Source organism: Schistocerca nitens, chromosome 6 (assembly GCF_023898315.1).
Source record: "Schistocerca nitens isolate TAMUIC-IGC-003100 chromosome 6, iqSchNite1.1, whole genome shotgun sequence".
Taxonomy (NCBI): Eukaryota; Metazoa; Arthropoda; class Insecta; order Orthoptera; family Acrididae; genus Schistocerca; species Schistocerca nitens.
The window spans coordinates 663332044-663351103 of NC_064619.1; the positions used below are offsets into that span (position 1 = coordinate 663332044).

The 19060-nt window shown below is 58.8% G+C and overlaps 1 protein-coding gene and 1 pseudogene across 1 annotated transcript; both read right to left on the bottom strand.

Moving 5' to 3' along the window:
* Window positions 1–11822: 11822 nt before the first annotated feature.
* On the bottom strand, window positions 11823–11997 carry LOC126191693 (U2 spliceosomal RNA; annotated as a pseudogene).
* A 649-nt stretch (window positions 11998–12646) lies between these two features.
* On the bottom strand, window positions 12647–19052 carry LOC126263561 (uncharacterized). Its single transcript, XM_049960654.1, has 3 exons — window positions 17371–19052; window positions 13398–17319; window positions 12647–12923 (listed from the first exon to the last, which is right to left on the bottom strand). Exons 1-2 carry the CDS (start codon window positions 19050–19052, stop codon window positions 13881–13883), a joined length of 5121 nt encoding a protein of 1706 aa, XP_049816611.1. The 3' UTR covers window positions 12647–12923; window positions 13398–13880.
* Between the last annotated feature and the right edge of the window lie 8 nt (window positions 19053–19060).

Consider the following 19060-nt stretch of genomic DNA (forward strand, 5'->3'; position numbering starts at 1 on the left):
TCTGATAAATCTCGATCAACACTAGGCGCTGGAGGACTCGCAGCACGAAGTCGCTTCTTCGATGGGGTGTGTGTTCCTACCAGTGGCCCACCCAAGCCACTGGGAGGGGGAAATGTAGAAGTCGAAGGGTCCATTGAGGTCCCACGAGCAGCTAGGGAACTAAAGGTCCGCTCAGACAGAGCCCCGCGTGCCTGAGTAAGCCTGATACAACTGGGGTGTGGCAGGTGCCCCAGAGGTTGCCCGCTTGCGACTGTTCCACCTCAACAGCCATGCATCTCATAGGCGCGGAGCACACCGGAAGATTGAGGGGTTTTTATAGAGGTTTGCCTTCCTCGCAATCCAGGCAGTCAAGCCAAGATTACCATTCCCCGCAGCACACAACATTCCACCGCCGCGCCATACGGTGGTCGCTGAAACATGTCCGTGGGTTACGGTGACAGGAGACTGGCAGCGCTGACCAGTCCCCAGCTCAGGACCGCGGGGTCGCCAAGCCCGTACCCAGCAAATGAATGCTGAGCCCCTGGGGGCGCCCAGACGTAGCTGGCCGGGGGAAAAAGATAGGAAAGCGAGCAGAGTGGTGGCTCATATGTCATGGCTCATATGGCACTACCACTGCGCCGCCGGTGTCAACAGCGAAGGCTGGACACACACGAGACCGGTCTGCATCTGCCTCGCTTCAGATCGCCAGCCTCGATCGAGCAGGGGGCAGATGGGGCCTGAGCATCTCGCAACCCTCAGTCAAAATCGGGAGAAAATGAGGGAGAAGTATTCAATGCAGGGCGGGCCCAGCAGTAGCACCAGCAGTTGCTGCCCTCACAGCAAGGCTGGCCACGTTCCGGAGCCGCCGCTGCAGCTTCGTCATAATCGGGCATTAGGAGTCCAATGACTAAAGAAAATACATCGCGTATCTAGTGTTTTGTATCCGACCTTGCCAGCATTAAGCTGATAAGAACAGATACTACACTTTTTTTTATTTTTATTTTTTTTTTATATTTTTTTTAAGCGTCGACGCAGCACGTAAAGTAGGGTGCTAGCAGGTGCAAGTCCAATGGCCATAAACCGAACACAAAACGGAGGCACACTCCGCTATGCCTCAGGGAGCGACGACACTACTCAGAAAGACCACCCCGCCCTGCAAGTGTGAAGCAAGGGAGGGAGTAGAACCGAAAGGAATACAGAAATAAATAATTTAGAAAGAAGAAGGAAAATGAAGGCAAACGAAAAACAGGGACGGCAGCACACACAAATGAAAACAAATCGGCGAGATAATCCCATCGCCCATAGAAGTAACGAAATAAAGACCTCCTAAGATGTATTACGTGGTTTCCAATTTCTTAAGAATATGCCAAACAGAGTGCACACAATTGCTCATGTGACCAATGGGTAGACCATGAGTAACGAAGAAGAGGCTACTCGAGGGAAGCCCCGAAGGCCAACGACAGCCCGAAGGCATAGGCAAGGCAAGGGTAATGGGAAAGACCGGGTGACAGAGCTCCGGTGGAGACACAGGCAAGTCCTGGACAATGCGCCTTAGTCAACCCGGAACACCCTTTGGTAACCATGAACCATTGCAACCTTCAGAAATCTTGCAAAGGTAGAGGTGTAAAGGCGGGCAGATTCCGCCAGGCGATGTTGGCTCCACAGGTACTCCATGAAAGAGACCGCAGTGGTAAGGGAAAGGTCATAGATCGTGAAAATGGTGTGGCCCAAGAGCCACACCATCGCATTACGTCGCGTCCGGGGGTTGGTCTGAAGATCAGGGGTAAGGAACCAGTCAACCGACACATTGTCTGGTGTCGTCCCACCAATCAGCGCTAAGAGCACACGGGCAAGGTCCCACACTTCCGCGACGTGAGGGCAGAAGAAACGGTGTTCTCTGGTATCGACGTCACCACACCGGCCGCAAGCAGCCGAGGGCCGTAGACGGATGGCCGCCAGGCGATGGTTAGTGGGTATTAAATTGTTGACGACACGATACCAGAGCGCCGAAACTTCCGTGGGAAGGGCGGAGTTGTTGATATTAGCCCAAACATGGCGCCAGACGACTGACGGTCGTCTGCCCTCCAATTTATGCTGTGTGGGCTGGCCGCGAAGTGCATGGTAAAGGCACTGCGATGTGCGCGCCTTGTCCGTGGCCACTGTGAGGGCATAACTGCGGTGGAGGTAATAGTCTTTGACCGTCGTCAGCCGGAACGGAATATGCGTCAAACAGACCGGTGCACGCGCCGAGTGTGGACGATAACGGTCGAAGAGGACCGCTGTAGTCCCACTGGGGTCGGCGTCGCGCAAAGTGGCGACACGGTGAATCAGAAGGGCCGCACATTTCCGGGAAAAGTCAATGAGGCCGAGGCCGCCATCGACCTTCGGCAGCGTACAAGTCAGCGCATCAACCTTGAACAGCGCATGCCGCCACAAAAGCCAATATACCGCTTGTGAGATGGCTCGGCCAATCTGTTTCGGCAGCGTAAAGAGTTGGGCGACATACCATGCTCGTGAGAGGAGATAACCATTAATCAGCTGGATGCGTTGATGGAGGTCGAGTCGTCGATCAGCGTGGCTCACGCAAAGGCCCCTGATGCGTGTGAGAAGCCGCCGCCACGTGAGTGTTAACATACGCTGCGGACAGGCAGTCACCTCAAGACCCAAGATACGCTGTTCCCCCACAACTCGGTACCAGGGGCGTTCGACGGTCAAGGATCGTGGCCCTAGCGGAAGCAGCACGGTCTTGTTGGGATTTAACTGAGCACCGGAGGCCGGTTCATAAACGTCGAGAACGCGGCGAACGGAATCGATGTCCCTGGCGTTAGCAACAAACACACCAACGTCATCGGCGTAGGCCGCACAGCGGAAGGTGACGCCTGGGAGAGCGACACCGTCGACCAATCGGCCAATGTCACGCAGCATGGTGTCCAGCGCTAAGGCAAACAAATACATCGACAAGGGACATCCCTGTCGAACTGACCGTCTGATGGGAATGGGGCGCGACCGGCAACCGTTCACCATGATAGTGGAATTCGCCACATTCAAGAAGTGCCGGATGATGCGTATGAAGCGCTCCCCAAAACCCATCCGCGACATAACGGCCAGCAGGTAAGGGTGCGAGACCCTGTCAAAGGCACCGGCGAAGTCCAAGGAAAGAATGGCAGCCGGGGTGCGAGTGTCGGCGGTGAGGGAGACAACATCGCGGTACAGGGAAGCGGCGGTGAAGATGTTCCGACGCGAAACGCCACAGGATTGAGTGGGGCAAAGTACCTTAGTCATCGCCTGTTTGAGACGAGAGGCCACGCATCCTGCCACCAACTTATAGTCAGTGTTAAGAACAGTGATAGGACGCAGGTCTTGAGCTCGACAGTGACCAGTCACCTTTGGAATAAGGGCAATACGTCCAGTTAAAAAGTCGGCGGGTAAGTCGCATCCAGCAAAAATCTCCTCGCTCATTTTGCAGAAACGGTCGCCGAGCAGGTCCCAAAAATGTTGGTAGAACTCATAAGGGAGACCGTCGGGGCCAGGTGACTTGTGTCCCAGACAGGCACGGAGGACAGATGTGAGGTCAGCGAGTGTCAGGGACTCGGTTAAAGAGCTGCGGTCATGACGATCCAAAGAAGTTGGCACCCCACTGACAAGTGCACGTTGGGCGGCGACGTCGACCTCAACATCCTGGAAGAGGTGTGTGAAATGGTCCGTCAGGTGTTGGAGGACTTCACGGTAGTCTGTGATACGCGCACCATCGTCTGTCTTAAGGCGCAGAATGGTGTTCTTCTTGGCACGAGTTCGTTCAGAGGCAAGGTGATAAAGGGATGGCTTCTCGCCTTCAATCAGGGATGCAGAACGACACCTCACCACCATACCGTCGGCTTTCTCCCGAGAGAAGCGAAGGATTTTCGCTTTAATTTTGTTGAGGCGTATGCGGAGCTGATCATACCTGTCAGCAGGAAGAGTCAGGGCGTCAGTGAGACACTGCTGATAGAAGGCTAACGTGCTACGCTTCCAGTGGGCGACGTCGCGACTATATTGGCGGATAACACGTCGCAGCCGGGGCTTCGCACAGCGGAGCCACCAAACCACCGTGGTAGGGTACCGGGAAGTGTCCGCGAGACAATCCTGCCATGTTTTCGTGACAAGAGCACGAAGTTCGGGCATTGGCAGAAGAAGGGTATTCATCTTCCAAGAGGTGCCACGAGGAACCGGGGCTGGACCCGCGATACGCAAGGAACACGAGTACGCACAGTGGTCACTAAAGGCCACGGGTATGACTTGATCGGCACAAAGGGCGGGAGTCAAATCAGCCGAGACATAAACACGATCAATATGGCTGGCTCCAGTGGGATAGATGTGGGTAAATTGCGTGTAGGCGGGATGAAAGTGGCGCCACGTGTCAGTAAGGTCAGCCGCTCGAAGGAGTGAAGCGAGCGCTTCACACCGCATTGGCGTCGGGACCTGGTCAACTCCGGCTACCACACAGTTGAAATCTCCGCCAAAGACGATAGGGCGACGAGCTGCTAAGAAAGGGGGGAGATCAGACTGAAAAAGTGTCGTTCTGTCATGCCTGTGGTTAGCACCTGAAGGAGCATAGACATTTAGAAAAAGGACATCTTGAAGGATACATGCAAGGACGCGACCGTTGGGTAGCGTGGTAACATGGGATGGAGTGAACTCTGATCAGTAGAGCAAAGCAGTGCCCCGCCGGGCGTCAGGGTCGATGTTATACAGTGCCTCATAACCAACCAGGTCAGAGAGAAATGGGGCACAAACCTCCTGGAGAAATACCACATCAAACGCACCAAGGCGGAGAAAGTCCTTCAGACAGCGAAGATTGACTGGGTTGGAGATGGAGTTGATAGTGACCGTTAAAAGGGAGAGGGCTCCCGCCGGACGATCAAATGCAGGCATGGGAGAGCAACACAGAGGAAATAACGGCAGATAGGGTCACGGCCGTAGGGAAGCAGGTGTGGAAACATCCACACCGGAACCCAGCTATATCACCCCGGATGTGAGAAACAAACACCAAGCAGCTCATGTGGGGAAAAGCCCACTCAATCACGCATTTCATCGCCCTCGTCGTCAGCCCAGTTCAGGCCTCCCCCATCGGCAGGATAGTCCAAGCCAGGCGGTGCAGACGGTTCGGACGCAGTAGGATGTGAAAGGGTACGAGTACGCTGCATTGGCTGGTCGCTACCCTGGTCATGTTTTCGTTTTGCAGGGATCGCTCCCCGATCTCGCGATGAACTGATAAGAGCCTCTAGTTGCCGAGCAGTTTGCCGCATACCACCCGAGCGGTCAGCGGAAACAGAGCGGGAAACCGAGGAGGCCTGAGAGTCAGCCTCACTGCCGCTTTCAGGGGGACGTAAAACGTCCTCCTCCTCCGCCGGCTGGTCTGGGTTCGCCTTCTTGCGCCGATGACGACGGCGGGGGGACTTAGCGTCATCTGCCGGGAGGGGCGGGGTAGGAATAACGACCTCCATCTGTTCTACAGCGACCACATCACTCGCCATAGCAGGCACATCAGACGCCGCCGGCGGTACCGCCACAACGGGCGTCTGGTCCGGGACGGGTCCGTCAACCGGTGCACTGGGTGCCGGTTGCACTGCATCTGGCGGGGGCAGTTCGCTCAGCGGGACGGTGGGCAGCGCCCGCCACGACCTCGCTGAGGAGAGGCACAAGGTCGGTACCAGCAGTGCGTTCCCGCGGCAGTTGCACAGGGCGCCGGCGCGGGCAATCCACGCGGAGATGCTCTGTCGATTGACAAAGGGAGCAAGTCTGCGGTTGCCCAATATAGGTGATCTGGGCCCTGGTACTCGCAATATTTAAATACGACGGTATGTGCTGGCGGAGGTCCATGCGGACACTACGAACGCCGCTGTTGCCCTGGAAACGGTAGGCACTGCCCCACCTCTCATTCGTGATGCTGAGCACCGTGCCATACCGCGACAAGACACGGCCGATGACTTCATTCGGACACTCAGGGGGTACGTTGAACACCCGCACAGTCCGTATGCCAAACCCAGACGGCACGATTGTCACTGTACCGACAGTGCCATCGTAGTAGCGGAACGGATGTTCGCCCGCTAGTGCCAGGCCATACTTTTCGTATTTCTCCTGGTCGACAAATTTCACAAATAACGAAAACAAGACGAAATCCAGTTGGAAGGTGTCAACATCATGTTCCGGTACACGTAGATTGCCAAAAATCCATTCTTGTATTTCAAACGCGTTCGGCCGTCTTGCCGCCCTGTCGAACACACACTGAATACTGTTCGACCGGTTGGTCATGTCACCGCAAAAATGTCAACGACGGAGAAATCAAGAACAAACGAAACGACCTCGATCGCTAAACGCGAGAGGCGACCCGCGACAGAGCCCAACAGAACGCTCCGCTCGCGGGGTGCTTCTTAGCCAAAAGGCCGAGAAGCGATAAGGAAAATCCTTTTTTTTTTTTTTTTTTTTTACTTTATTGTCATTTTAAAGCCTATACAATAGGCAGGCTGGCAGCAGCACACTACGCTGCTCTTCAGCCAAAGAAGACATAAGCATAAAAATCAGGAGAAAAACATAAAAGTCACAAAATGGTGGGCGATAAAACTGGAGACACAGAGAGACAAACACGGACCCGTTCACACTCGACGATAAACCACACTGCAAACTGTTGAGACGACGCACAAACACTGAAGAAGACGATGGCACTGGTGAACAATGGAGTGTGACGGTGAACACTGAACTAAACACGACGGCACACACAAGACACTGATGGCGGCGATCTCCCGCGCGCGAAAGTCCACGTAGCGTGTGCGAGTCCGGGGACCTGCCAAGAGGGGAACAGGGGTGAGGTGGGGGAGAGGGGAGAAAGGGATGCCAATGGCGGAGGAGACGGGGGCAGGAGGGAGAGGGACAGGGGAGGGGAGGCCCGGGGGAGGAGGGGAGAGAAAAGGAGGGGGGAGGGAAAAAGGGAGAGAAGGGAGGAAGGGTGCCCTGAGGAGCATGCACAGGAGGAGGGCGGGAGGATCAAAGTTGGTAGGAGGGGTAGATGGAGGGGAGGAGGGCATCATCAGGGAGGGGGAGCTGGCGGAAGCCACCTTGGGAGAGGGTAAGGAGGGTGGAGAGATGGAGACCGGGTGGGACATGGGAGGACAGGCGCGGCAGCGGGCGGGGGTGGGAGAGGATCGAGTTTACGGGAGGTGTAGAGGATGCGGATTCTTTCGAGGAAGAGGTGGAGGTGGGGGAAGGGGATAAGATCATACAGGATCCGCGTGGGGGAGGGGAGACGGATGCGATAGGCAAGGCGGAGAGCATGGCGTTCAAGGATTTGGAGGGATTTATAAAAGGAAGGGGGGGCGGAGATCCAGGCGGGATGGGCGAAATAGAGGAGAGGGCGGATGAGGGACTTATAGGTGTGGAGGATGGTGGAGGGGTCCAGACCCCACGTACGGCCGGAAAGGAGCTTGAGGAGACGGAGTCGGGAACGTGCCTTGGCTTGGATTGTCTGGAGATGGGGAGTCCAGGAGAGGCGACGGTCGAGGGTGACGCCAAGATACTTAAGGGTGGGGGTGAGAGCGATGGGACGACCATAAACGGTGAGATAGAAATCAAGGAGGCGGAAGGAAGCGGTGGTTTTGCCTACAATGATCGCCTGGGTTTTGGAAGGATTGACCAAGAGGTGAACCGGTCAAGATGGGATTGGAGAAGGTGTTGGGAGCGTTGCAGGGTGGGGGCAAGGGCAAGGAAGGCGGTGTCATCGGCAAACTGGAGAAGGTGGACGGGGGGTGACGGCGGCGGCATGTCCGCCGTGTACAACAAGTACAGAAGGGGGGAGAGGACGGAGCCTTGGGGCACACCGGCGGAGGGGAAAAAGGTGTAGGAATCGGTGTTATGGATGGTGACATGGGAAGGACGGCGGGAGAGAAAGGAACCGATCAGACGAACGTAGTTAATGGGAAGGGCGAAGGTTTGGAGCTTGAAGAGGAGACCGGAATGCCATACGCGGTCATATGCGCGTTCGAGGTCAAGAGAGAGGAAGATTGCGGAGCGACGGGAATTGAGCTGTTCGGAAAGGAGATGAGTGAGGTGAAGGAGAAGATCGTCGGAAGAGAAGGACGGCCGAAAGCCACACTGGGTAACGGGGAGGAGGCGGTGCTGGCGGAGATGCTGGTGGATGCGTCGGGTGAGGATAGATTCCAGGACCTTGCTGAAGACCGAGGTAAGGCTGATGGGACGGTAGGAGGAGACGGCGGACGGCGGTTTGTCAGGTTTGAGGAACATGAGGATACGAGAGGTTTTCCACAGGTCGGGGTAGTAACCAGTGGACAGGACTACATTGTAGAGCCTGGCCAGGGTGGAGAGGAAAGAGACAGGAGCTTCACGAAGGTGACGGTAGGTGACACGATCGTGACCAGGAGCGGTGTTGCGTTTGGTGCGGAGTGTAGTAATGAGATCCTGTGTAGTGATGGGGGCATTAAGTTCTGTGTGTGGAATGTTGTCAAAGTACTGGAAACCAGGAGCGAGGGGAGGGACAGAGGTGTCAGTTCGATCGCGGATATCTGGGAAGAGGGAGTAATCGAACCGGGGATCATCAGGGATGGAAAACACGTCGGACAGGTAGGAGGCAAAGTGGTTGGCCTTACTAAGGGCGTCAGGGAAGGGGTGGTCATCGTGGAGAAGAGGATAGTAGGGGGAGGGCTTAGTTCCGGTAAGGCGACGGAAGGCGGTCCAGAACTTGGACGAGTTTATAGGGAGGGTAGCATTTAAACGGGTGCATGTCTGTCGCCAGTCCCGGCGTTTCTTAGCCGCGAGCAAATTTCGAATGTGTCGCTGTAGTTGCCGGTGGCGTCGTAGGGTGTCCGGGTCACGCGTGCGGAGGAAGGCACGGTAGAGACAACGGGATTCACGGAGGAGGAGAACGGCCTGTGGCGGCAAGGTAGGACGGTGGGGGTGGATGGCAACAGTAGGGACGTGGGCCTCCACGGCCTCAGACAAGGTCTGCTGGAGAAAGGAGGCGGCATGGGAGACATCATCGGGACGGCGGTAGGCGAGAGGGTGGCTGTCGACCTGAGTGGAGAGGGTATCCCGGTAGGCATTCCAGTTGGCACGGGAATAGTCATGGATGTACTTGGGGGGAGGGTCATGACGAGGGTCGGGGCGGGGGCGACGACCGTCTGAAACGGTGAGGAGGACAGGGAGATGGTCACTACCAATAGGCTCCAGGACATCCACCGTAATGCGACCAAGGAGGTTGGGGGAGGAGAGAATAACATCGGGAGTGGAATTGGATTCGGGGTGGGTGTGCTGGGGGATGGGGATGAGGTCGCCTTGAAGGGAGGAGAGGAACCGATGCCACCACCGTAACTGGGCAGCGGAGCGACTATGGATGTTGAGGTCGGCGGCGATCACATAGGAGGAGAAGGTACGGTCGATGTGGGAGAGGAAGTCGAAAGGAAGAGGGGCGTTGGGGCGGACATAGATGGTGGCACAGGTAACGGTAAGGCCGGGGAAGAAGAGACTAAGGATCAGGTGTTCGGTGGGGTCGGAATGGAGAGGTTGGAGCCGAACGGGGATCTGGCGGTGGTGGCCAATGGCAACTCCGCCACGCGCAACTGGGAGGGGATTATCGGATCGGTGGAGGAGATAGGGGGAGGTGTGGATGGAGTGGTGGGGTTGGAGGAAGGTTTCATTGAGGAGGAAGGCATCCACACGGTGGGTAGCAAGGGTGTGCAGGAAGAGGTTCTTGTTGGCGGGAAGGGAGCGGATATTGTTGAACAGGATACGATGCTGTCGCGCCATGATAAGGATTTAGACGAGGGTGTCAAGGCGGGAGAAGGTGAAATGGGCCTGGTTATGGGAATAGGTGGCGTACATTTTAAGGTGGAATATGGAACGGGCGGCGAGGGAGATCTGTTGGAGGGTGTGGGGGCGCTGAAAGGGATGGACGTTTTGGAGGACAATCGTGAGGAACCTGATGATGTCCTCAGCAGTGGGGGGGGGGGACGAAGGGAATTGCCAGGAGGGGTGGGGGCGTCCAGGGGACGGACAGGTACGGTGAGTTCAGGGGTGGTGGGAGGGGGTCGGGCTTTACACTTTTGGGAGTAGGTGGGGTGGGGGAGGCTGCAGGTATTACAGGAGGGAGGGGATTGGAGGTTGGGGCACTGCCGGAGGAAGTGCGCTTGTCGACAATGCGGGCAGGTGGGGGCCTCGCGGCACTAGGCTGTTGTATGTGCATTGTAGCGCAGACATCTCTGGCAGCGCAGGGATTGAGGGGGGGAACGGGAGGGGTCTACCTTGTACCGCTGATTGAAGAGGAGGGCACCCTCCTTCAGGAGGCGGTCAATGGAGGGGGCGTCCTCAGAGAACACTCGCATAAGGCGGGTGGGGCCGGTCGCCTTAAAAATGTGGCGGACTGCCCGCACCTCCAGGGTGGGATGGGCCTTCAGCTCCGCCAACACCTCCTCCTCCGTGATCGACGGACTAAGACGAGTGATCACGGCGGTGAGGGTCGGCGGGCGACGCGGGGGTTGGGGTTGGCGGGTAGGAGATGGGGAGGGAGCAGGGGTGAGGGAGGCGTTAGGACCAAAACGGGTGATGGGGAGGCGGGAGAGGATGTCAGTATGGAGGGTTGGGCTGGGGGAGGAGATAAGAACAGAATCCCGTCTGGGAGTAAGGAGAGATATGGGGGCGCCAGGGAAATGTTGGCGGAGGAGGAGGGAGAGATTCCGGGCCTCGAGGAAGGAAGGATCGGGACGGGACAGGAGATATTTGTAGAGACCGGGTGGGGAGGAGGAGGAGGAGGGAGCGGGGCCTGGTGGGGAGACGTCCATGGCATTTTGGGGTGGGGATGGGGGGCGGGGAGGAGCCTTTTTAGGAGCAGAGGAAGTGGGGGCGCCATTAGGGCGTTTGACAGCGGCAGATGGGCGGGTGGTGATAAGACGGACGGGAACGATGGGGAGGTGGTGGGAAGGGGCAGGTCCCGGCACGGACGCAACAGTCGGCGCCGGAGATAATGACTGTGACGGTGCAGGTGAAGGTGTCAGTGATGGTGACGGCGACGATGGTGGCGGTGGTGGTGGTGGCGGCGGTGATGGCGATGGCGATGGGGAGAGCTGGGCGTGGGCAGTGGCCCGACGGGCCACCACCCGAGCCGGAGCTGCAGTGACAGGCTGGGGGAGTGGGGGGAAGGGATCAGAACGAGAGGAAGAAGCGGGAGAGGTGGCGACAAAGAGCGAGGGCGAAGGGATAGAGAGGAGGGGAGGGATGGAAGGAGGGGGGTGGGACTGGGCACACCAAGTGATAGTGGTGGAGGCGGCGGAAGGGGACGTATACACGATGGCGGTGGTGGTAGTAGTGACGGTGGTGGTGGGGGCGGACATGACGACAAGGAGAAGAAAGAAAAAACACAGCACTAAAAGGACAGGACACGCACTGGGGGACGACGGACGACGGACGGCGACGGCGACGGCGGACGGCGGACGGCGACGGCGAGAGGCAGGAACGCTGCTGCCGCGGACGGGGCCGGGGCGGCGGCGGCGGCGGCCGCTGCTGCTGCTGCTGCTGCCGCTGCTGGCTGGACTGCTGCTGGCACCGGAGGGCGGGCTGGCTGGCTGGCTGGCTGGCTGGCTGGCTGGCTGGCTGGCTGGCTGGCTGGCTGGCTGGACCACTGCTGCAGGCCGGGACCGGGAACTGCTGCTGCTGCCTCTGGGCTGGCTGGCTGGCTGGCTGGCACCTGGAACACCTAGCACTTCGATGAGCGCAGGAAGTGCACTATCGAAGGGCGGTAACCTTTCGGTGTACCGCCGGAGATGATGAAATATTAACCCATTTCAGGCTGTGTTTTAATTAATTTTAGGTGGGCCGATCCCGGCGGTACTGCAATGCCGGGCCAACCCGCGACAGAGGTTGAGCAAGCCCCTAGCACTCCGTCAAGAGCCAAAAATGAATTTAATATTCTGGTCCTGCGATGCAGGACGTATCAGATACTAAGCTGATAAGAACAGATTTTTTAGTCATTGAGGTAATACTTAGGAAGGAAACTTAGGAGAGGTTATTCGGTAGGAATTGGACACAGCCACGAAGGTGTTGCTCGACGGTGCGCGCCATTCACCGGAGCGTCACACTTCGGGCGGACGTAACTACGAATTACCTCAGGAATATAAGATCTTGGTGTGACCCAGAGAATTGTTCTGGCCAAGATGTGTCATACGCTTGTGTTCAACCCCGGTGGAAATCCAGACGTAGCTGGCCGGGGGAAAAATAGGAAAGCGAGCAGAGTGAAGGATCATATGGCTGGGAACATATGTCACTACCACTGTGCCGCCGGTGTCAACAGCAGAGGCTGGACACACACGAGACCGGTCTGCATCTGCCGAGCTCCAGATCGCCAACCTCGATCGAGCAGGGGGCAGATGGGGCCTGAGCATCTCGCAACCCTCGTCAAAATCGGGAGAAAATGAGGGAGAAGTATTCAATGCAGGGAGAGTCCGGCAGTAGCACCAGCAGTTGCTGCCCTCACAGCAAGGCTGGCCACGTTCCGGAGCCGCCGCTGCAGCTTCGTCATAATCGGGCATTAGGAGACCAATGACTAAAGAAAATACATCGCGTATCTAGTGTTTTGTATCCGATCTTACCAGCAGTAAGCTGATAAGAACAGATTTTTATTTTCCGAGATAATTCTTAGTTACAATCTTACGAAGTATAAATTTAAGAAAAGAATATCCATGACTCTATACAATACGAGTTTTACAGGTTTATTAAGTTTAGATAAATTTAAGAAAAAACGGTACTAACCGTACTTAAGTATTTTATCACTATTCTAGTTCGTGGGTTAAGCCCACTACTTAAATATCATGAGGCCGCGTTAGGCGCGGATACTTAAGTATATTACCTTAAGATTAATCCCGCGGTAGGCGCGGCCTTACTTATGTCAGATCAGGGGTAGTTTGGACCTAGTTTAGGAGCTATTTTATGTTTATTTGATTCATCTCCATGCCCTGACAGCGCACTGCACATGCACGGCTGCCAGCGGCTGGTGCGCCACGCACGCAGGCGGGTCACGCTCAGCCGGACTTCTCCCCTCTGTCCGCCTTGCGGCGGACGTCACTGGGGTGTCGTGGCAGAAGAACAGATTTTTATTTTCCGAGATAATTCTTAGTTACAATCTTACGAAGTATAAATTTAAGAAAAGAATATCCATGACTCTATACAATATGAGTTTTACAGGTTTATTAAGTTTAGATAAATTTAAGAAAAAACGGTACTAACCGTACTTAAGTATTTGATCACTATTCTAGTTCGTGGGTTAAGCCCACTACTTAAATATCATGAGGCCGCGTTAGGCGCGGATACTTAAGTATATTACCTTAAGATTAATCCCGCGGTAGGCGCGGCCTTACGTATGTCAGATCAGGGGTAGTTTGGACCTAATTTAGGAGCTATTTTATGTTTATTTGATTCATCTCCATGCCCTGACAGCGCACTGCACATGCACGGCTGCCAGCGGCTGGTGCGCCACGCACGCAGGCGGGTCACACTCAGCCGGACTTCTCCCCTCTGTCCGCCTTGCGGCGGACGTCACTGGGGTGTCGTGGCAGGAGGGTGTTGCTTCCCACGCTGGCTGGAGACTGCCGGGCAGTAGGCACACGTACGGCGCCGCCCAGCACCGCGCCAACCGAGGTGGGGGCCATATTCGGCGGCCACCACGGAGGGAGGGGCACCAGGCAGCACCGCACGCACCGCTACTGACTCGGCACTGCTGCAGTGCGGCGCGAAGATGGTGTAACGCCGCAGGTCCCGCGTCGTGAAGGAGAATCTCGACACCGACGACACGAAGGCACCGACCTCGAAGTTCTCCGACGACTGCAGTCTCGAGGGTCTCGCAGCCTGACGTCAGAGCATGCCACAGTCTAGGGGGACACATACTGGCGGTGGCCAGTGATGTGTTCAACGTAGATGTCGCGGGACCACTTGATGGTGTCGGACACCATCAATCGCCGCATCAGTTGGCAGTAGCGGCTGGCGATGCCTAGGTGCCGAAGCACCGCATCGTTCTGGCGGTCCCACGCCCCCAGACTGCCGACAACCAGGGCGTCGACAGTGACGGAATAGCCGCGAGCGGCTAATCCGCGCGCAACGTCGGCGTACTTTATTTTCTTCAGTTGCCGAGCGTTGTCGAGCGCAATCCGCCTATTCTCGAAGGGGATTGTCACATCGACGATGGTCACAGTCTTCGCGGCCTCGTCAGTTATTACGAGGTCCGGACGCAGCCCACTGCTGTCCCCTATGACGGCTTGGTTGATCCTGATGTCAGGAACAGCAGTGTTTCCTCTTCTTGGTCGCCCAGCGACTGCTGTTGCAAGGCGGTTGAGGACTGCGTTGTGGCGATACTGCAGGGCTGCTGAGTGCACCATACACGCGTTGATTACGTGCGGGAGCGTCTCATTGTTGTGGCCACAGCGTCGGCAGGCTTTGTTGTTGTTTGCCCGCCCATCAAAGCGGCGACATCCGTTCAGAGGCACGACTCCGAGTCTGGCGCGATGTATAAAGCGCCAGTCTGCGAAGCGGGTGTATTTGCCTCCCGCTATGAAGTGGTTGGACGCTGTGGACTCCCTGGTGCACTCGAACACCTTCCCCTGGTCCGGTTTTCTGAGTAGGATGTGGCGCAGGCGCTGTCTCAGACACTCGCGGAGCGTCCGCGAGAGAAGACGTTTGGCGCCCCCTCCCACCCGGACATGCTCGACGCCAGTGTTGACGGTGCGTCCCACGCTGTCATCATCGTGTTGCGGTCCATCGCCGCCATCTTCGAGGTGTCGTGTAGTCCCAAGCGCCGTCCTCTCCGTGGCCGGCTGCGTCACCCCTCCGATGCCGTCGTGTTCCGCGTCGTCAGCGATGGCGGGTCGGCCGCCGACCTCCACCTGCAACTCAGACAACAGTTCACTCCAGCGCCAGGTGACGCCACGCGGCGCTAGGCGCCTTGTGGCGTTCCTGACGCGTGTCCACAGTGACTGGATGTCACCTCCGTCACGTGCGAGGTCGCCCTCAGTGCTGCCGCTAAGGTAGGTGGCCAAGTCGGCTCGACTTGGCTCCCTCCCCAGCCGGCGGCGCGCGGCCGTAGATAGAGTGGCCCAGGCGATGTCGCGGACGGCGGTGTCGTCGCAGTGCAGCATGCGGAAGCCGTGGACGATCGTTGAGATGTCCGCAGCGTCCGCGAGCGGCGTCAGGCCGCATCCTCCCTCTCCCAGCGCGAGGTACAGCTGTTCAGTGGACGCACGCTGTGGAAGGAAGAGCCATGATTTGACAGCCGCTTTCACTGCCTTGTCAAGTGCAGATAGCGGCCCCTTGCGTACCGCTCCGCCCCGCATGACAAAGTCAAGCCTGGGGAGGAGGAAGACACGCACAGCGTCAATCTTCTGCCAGGGAGCCAGCAGGGAAGCGTCCAGGTGCTGCAAGTCGCGTCGAATTGCCGCGATCGCATCCGTTGGCGTCTGCGCGACTTTGTACCCGGTGGGGACGCCAAGATGGAGGTAGGCGTCACCCGCACCGAGCACGGCTGGTTCTCCCCCTTGCAGGGCGAATACCGAGCCTAGTGTCTGCCGACGGCGGATGTGAAGCGTGGCACACTTCGACGGCTTGAAGGTAAGCCCGGCCCACGTCGCCGCCTCACCCACAACATTGAGGAGCGTCTGCATCGCCTCTGAATCCCGCGCCAGAAGCACGATATCGTCCGCATACGCCAGTGCACTCACACTGACGCCGCAAAGCGGAATACCACACTCATTTCTGAGCGAGGTTGCGGCGCGAAGTACCGGCTCGAGCGCGAGGTTAAAGACGATGGGCGACAGTGGACAGCCCTGCTTGACCCCCGCCAGGATCTCTATCTCCTCCGTTAGTCCGTCAGATGTACGGACACGGGTGGAGCAACCATCGTACATATCGGCAATTAGCTGATGCAATTGCTCTGGTAGTCCCATCCTGCTCAGTACTCCAAGGAGGTGAGCGTGAGGCACTGAACCGAAAGCATTCGCCAGGTCAAGCCAAGCAAAGCATGCTTGGCCTCCCCTGCGCCTTGCATCATCAATTGCCGTCTGCACAATGAAGTTGTGCTCATAGCAGCCTTCAAACGTGCGGAAGCCCTTCTGTTCCGGGGAGAGCAGGTTCAACCGCTCTGCCCAGAGAGAAGTGCGGTCCGCAACGATTGCAGCAAAGAGCTTAGAGATGGTGGAGCTCAATGCTAAAGGCCGCCAGTTCGTCACGTCCGAGACGTCCCCTTTCTTGTGGATGAGGACGGTAGTGGATACTTTCCACTGCACCGGAGTCTTCCGCTCATTCCAGCAGCGCGAGAAGATCTTAGCCAGCACATGGCAGCCAGGATCCTCACGTCGCAGGTCCGAGTAGGTGACTCCGTCTGCCCCAGGAGCAGTATTGCTCGCCTTCTGGAGCCGCTGTTGCACCTCCGCGGAGGTGATCAGCGACAGGACCTCCTCGCTGACATCAGGAGGCGTGGTGGCGGCAAAGTCCGGGACAGCAGCTGGTAAATCTGTAACAGAAAAAACAGATTTAGAATATACCCCCTTAAAGTGCTCCGTGAGCACGTTGCCATCGATTTGGCAGTACGGCGACGTCTCGCCAAGGACGCGCTGCATCGCCTTGCGCCGGTCCGCGCGGTACAGCTTCTGAATCTCAGACGCTGCACTCGCGTCGTACCGACGCTCGGCGGCCGCCGCGCGCCGTGCGCCACGTCTACCGCGCTGCCCACCGCGGCCGCGTGTAGGGGCAGGAGGAGGGGGATTGGCAGCAGCGTCGGCGCGGCCCTGGCCGCGGTGCGCTGCTGCTGGTGGCCCATCCTGTCGATCTCCGGCTGCCTGGCGTTGTGGCTTCGTCTCGGCGATCTCGGAGATGAAGTCCTCGACGACCGCGACGAATGCGTCCCATGGTTGGTTGTGGACGCTCTCCAGGGCCGCCAGCCAGCGCCGCTGCCTCTCCGTTAGCCGAGCGTCGGCCGGGGGAGGGGGGGGCGGAGCTGCCTGTGTTGCGCCCTGTTCGGAGGGTGCAGGAGGGTCTGTCAGGTCAGGTGGAGGACGGGAGTTTTGCGGCGGGAGGTTGGGACTGGGACGGTCGTTACGACGTCGGCGTCTCCTCTTCTTGCTGCCATGTGCAGGAGACGCAGCTGCAGTCCCTCCGCTCACGTCGCGCCGCTCCGTCGTCTGCGTCGGTGGTGGTGCCGTGCTGCCATCTGGTGTGGGCCGCGCAGCGCTGCTGTCGGTCGCCGCGCCGATGACAGGTGGCGCAGCGGTAGCAGCAGGGGCCGGTGTAGCTCGCGCCGGTCTGGCGCTCGGGTCGGGCGCACTGCGGCTGGTGTTCGCCGCGCCGCCAACAGATGGCCCGGCGGTCGCCAGCGGCCCGCCGCCGGCGCAAGAAACACGAGGTGTAGCTCGCGCCGGCCGACCTGGCACGCCGGCTCGCCCCGGGCCGCTGTTACGCGGACTAGGTGCCCGGCGGTCGCTACCAGATGGCGCAGTGGTGGTTGGCGGAGCCTGCGCCGGCCGGGCGCCTCCAGGTGTAGCTCGCGCCGGCCTGGCGCTCGGGTCGGGCGCACTGCAGCTGGTGTTCGCCGCGCCGCCAACAGATGGCCCAGCGGTCGCCCGCGCCCGGCCGCCGGCGCGAGATACACGAGGTGTAGCTCGCGCCGGCCGCCCAGACGCGTTCGCTCGCGCCGGGCCGCTGTTATGCGGACTGGGCGGTATAATGCGCCGTCGGTCCGGGGGCGGTGTTCTCCGTCCTGCAGCACGGCGTCTGTCCCTCCGTGGGGTGACTAAGTGCCACTCGTTATCTGAAACTGAGGCTGTTTGTTTAGTAGCACTCCCTGCCTGAACGGAGACGGAGTGACGGGCGTCACTCGACGTGGCCGCCGGCAGGGCAGAGGAAACGCGGCGCGTGTACGTCTGCGACCGCACAAGCACCACACCGCCCGGTACATCCGCCGGGCGCGCGTCCTTTGGTGTGTCAATCAGCGGCGCGGCTGCACCGTGAATGGCACCACCACTGGCCGCGGCGAGCGAGGCAGCCTGCCTGCCACTGTCCACCCGCATCGCAGAGCCACCTGTTGGCGGCGCAGCGAATGCGGGCGGCAGTCCCAGGCCGGTACCCACACTCCCGACAGATGGCGGGCGGGAGGCGCCTGCGGCAGCCGCACGACGTGGCCAGCGTACACCACTGGGTACAGAGACCGGCGCGGGCAGCGGCAAGCCGCGGCCTTTGCCGGACACTGCGCCTCTGGCCGGAGCGACGCGTTCGGCGGCAGGCGTCGGCAGCGTGCTGCCTTCACCTCCCGAACTTGCGCTCGGCACTCGTGGCGACGCGGTTGACGTCGCGGAGCGTATCGACAGGGGGATGCCAGACCTCCTCGGCGTGCGCACACACAGTACGCACGACGCGGGGGTAGCAACCACCGCCGTCCTGGGTGTCGCAGACGCCTGCACACTCACACAGGGTGAGGGCAAGGCAGCCTGTGAACCCACCACGCTGCTGCGGGTCAGGACCGCCGCGTAAGTTAATGCTAAGTCCAGCCGGTCTGTCCTACTAGCTTCGGGGACCGGACTGGGCTGTGGCGATAGCCCCTCTCTAATATCTAAGGCTAGGCGGCCTATGGTACTAGCTTCCCGAGCCGCTTTCGCCTGTGGCTTTCGCCCAGCACTAACTAAGGACGAAGGGCCTGTCCTACTAGCTTCGGGGGCCCTCGCCTGTGACCTCCCGCCGGCCGACCTCTCTGGGTGCCCCAGAGAGTCAGACACGGCATCGTGTCCCATACTCACACTCCCCCGACTGGCAGCGTCGGGGGTGGCGGTCTCTGCATTGCAGGACCGCTGATGCGTCCGCAGCTTCTTCAGTTGCGGGTCGCGTCGGCCGCAAAACGCGCACTCGAAAACGGGAACCGTTTCCGGGTCGTGCAGCCTCCTGTAGTGGCGGAGAAGGGCCGAGTGGTCCTTGTACTCGCCAAAGGTGGGTCTGCCTGCCGCCTTGGTGACGAAGCAGATCCGGCAGCGAAAGACGTCTGCCGGCAGCGTCACCACGAGCTCCATTGTTCAGG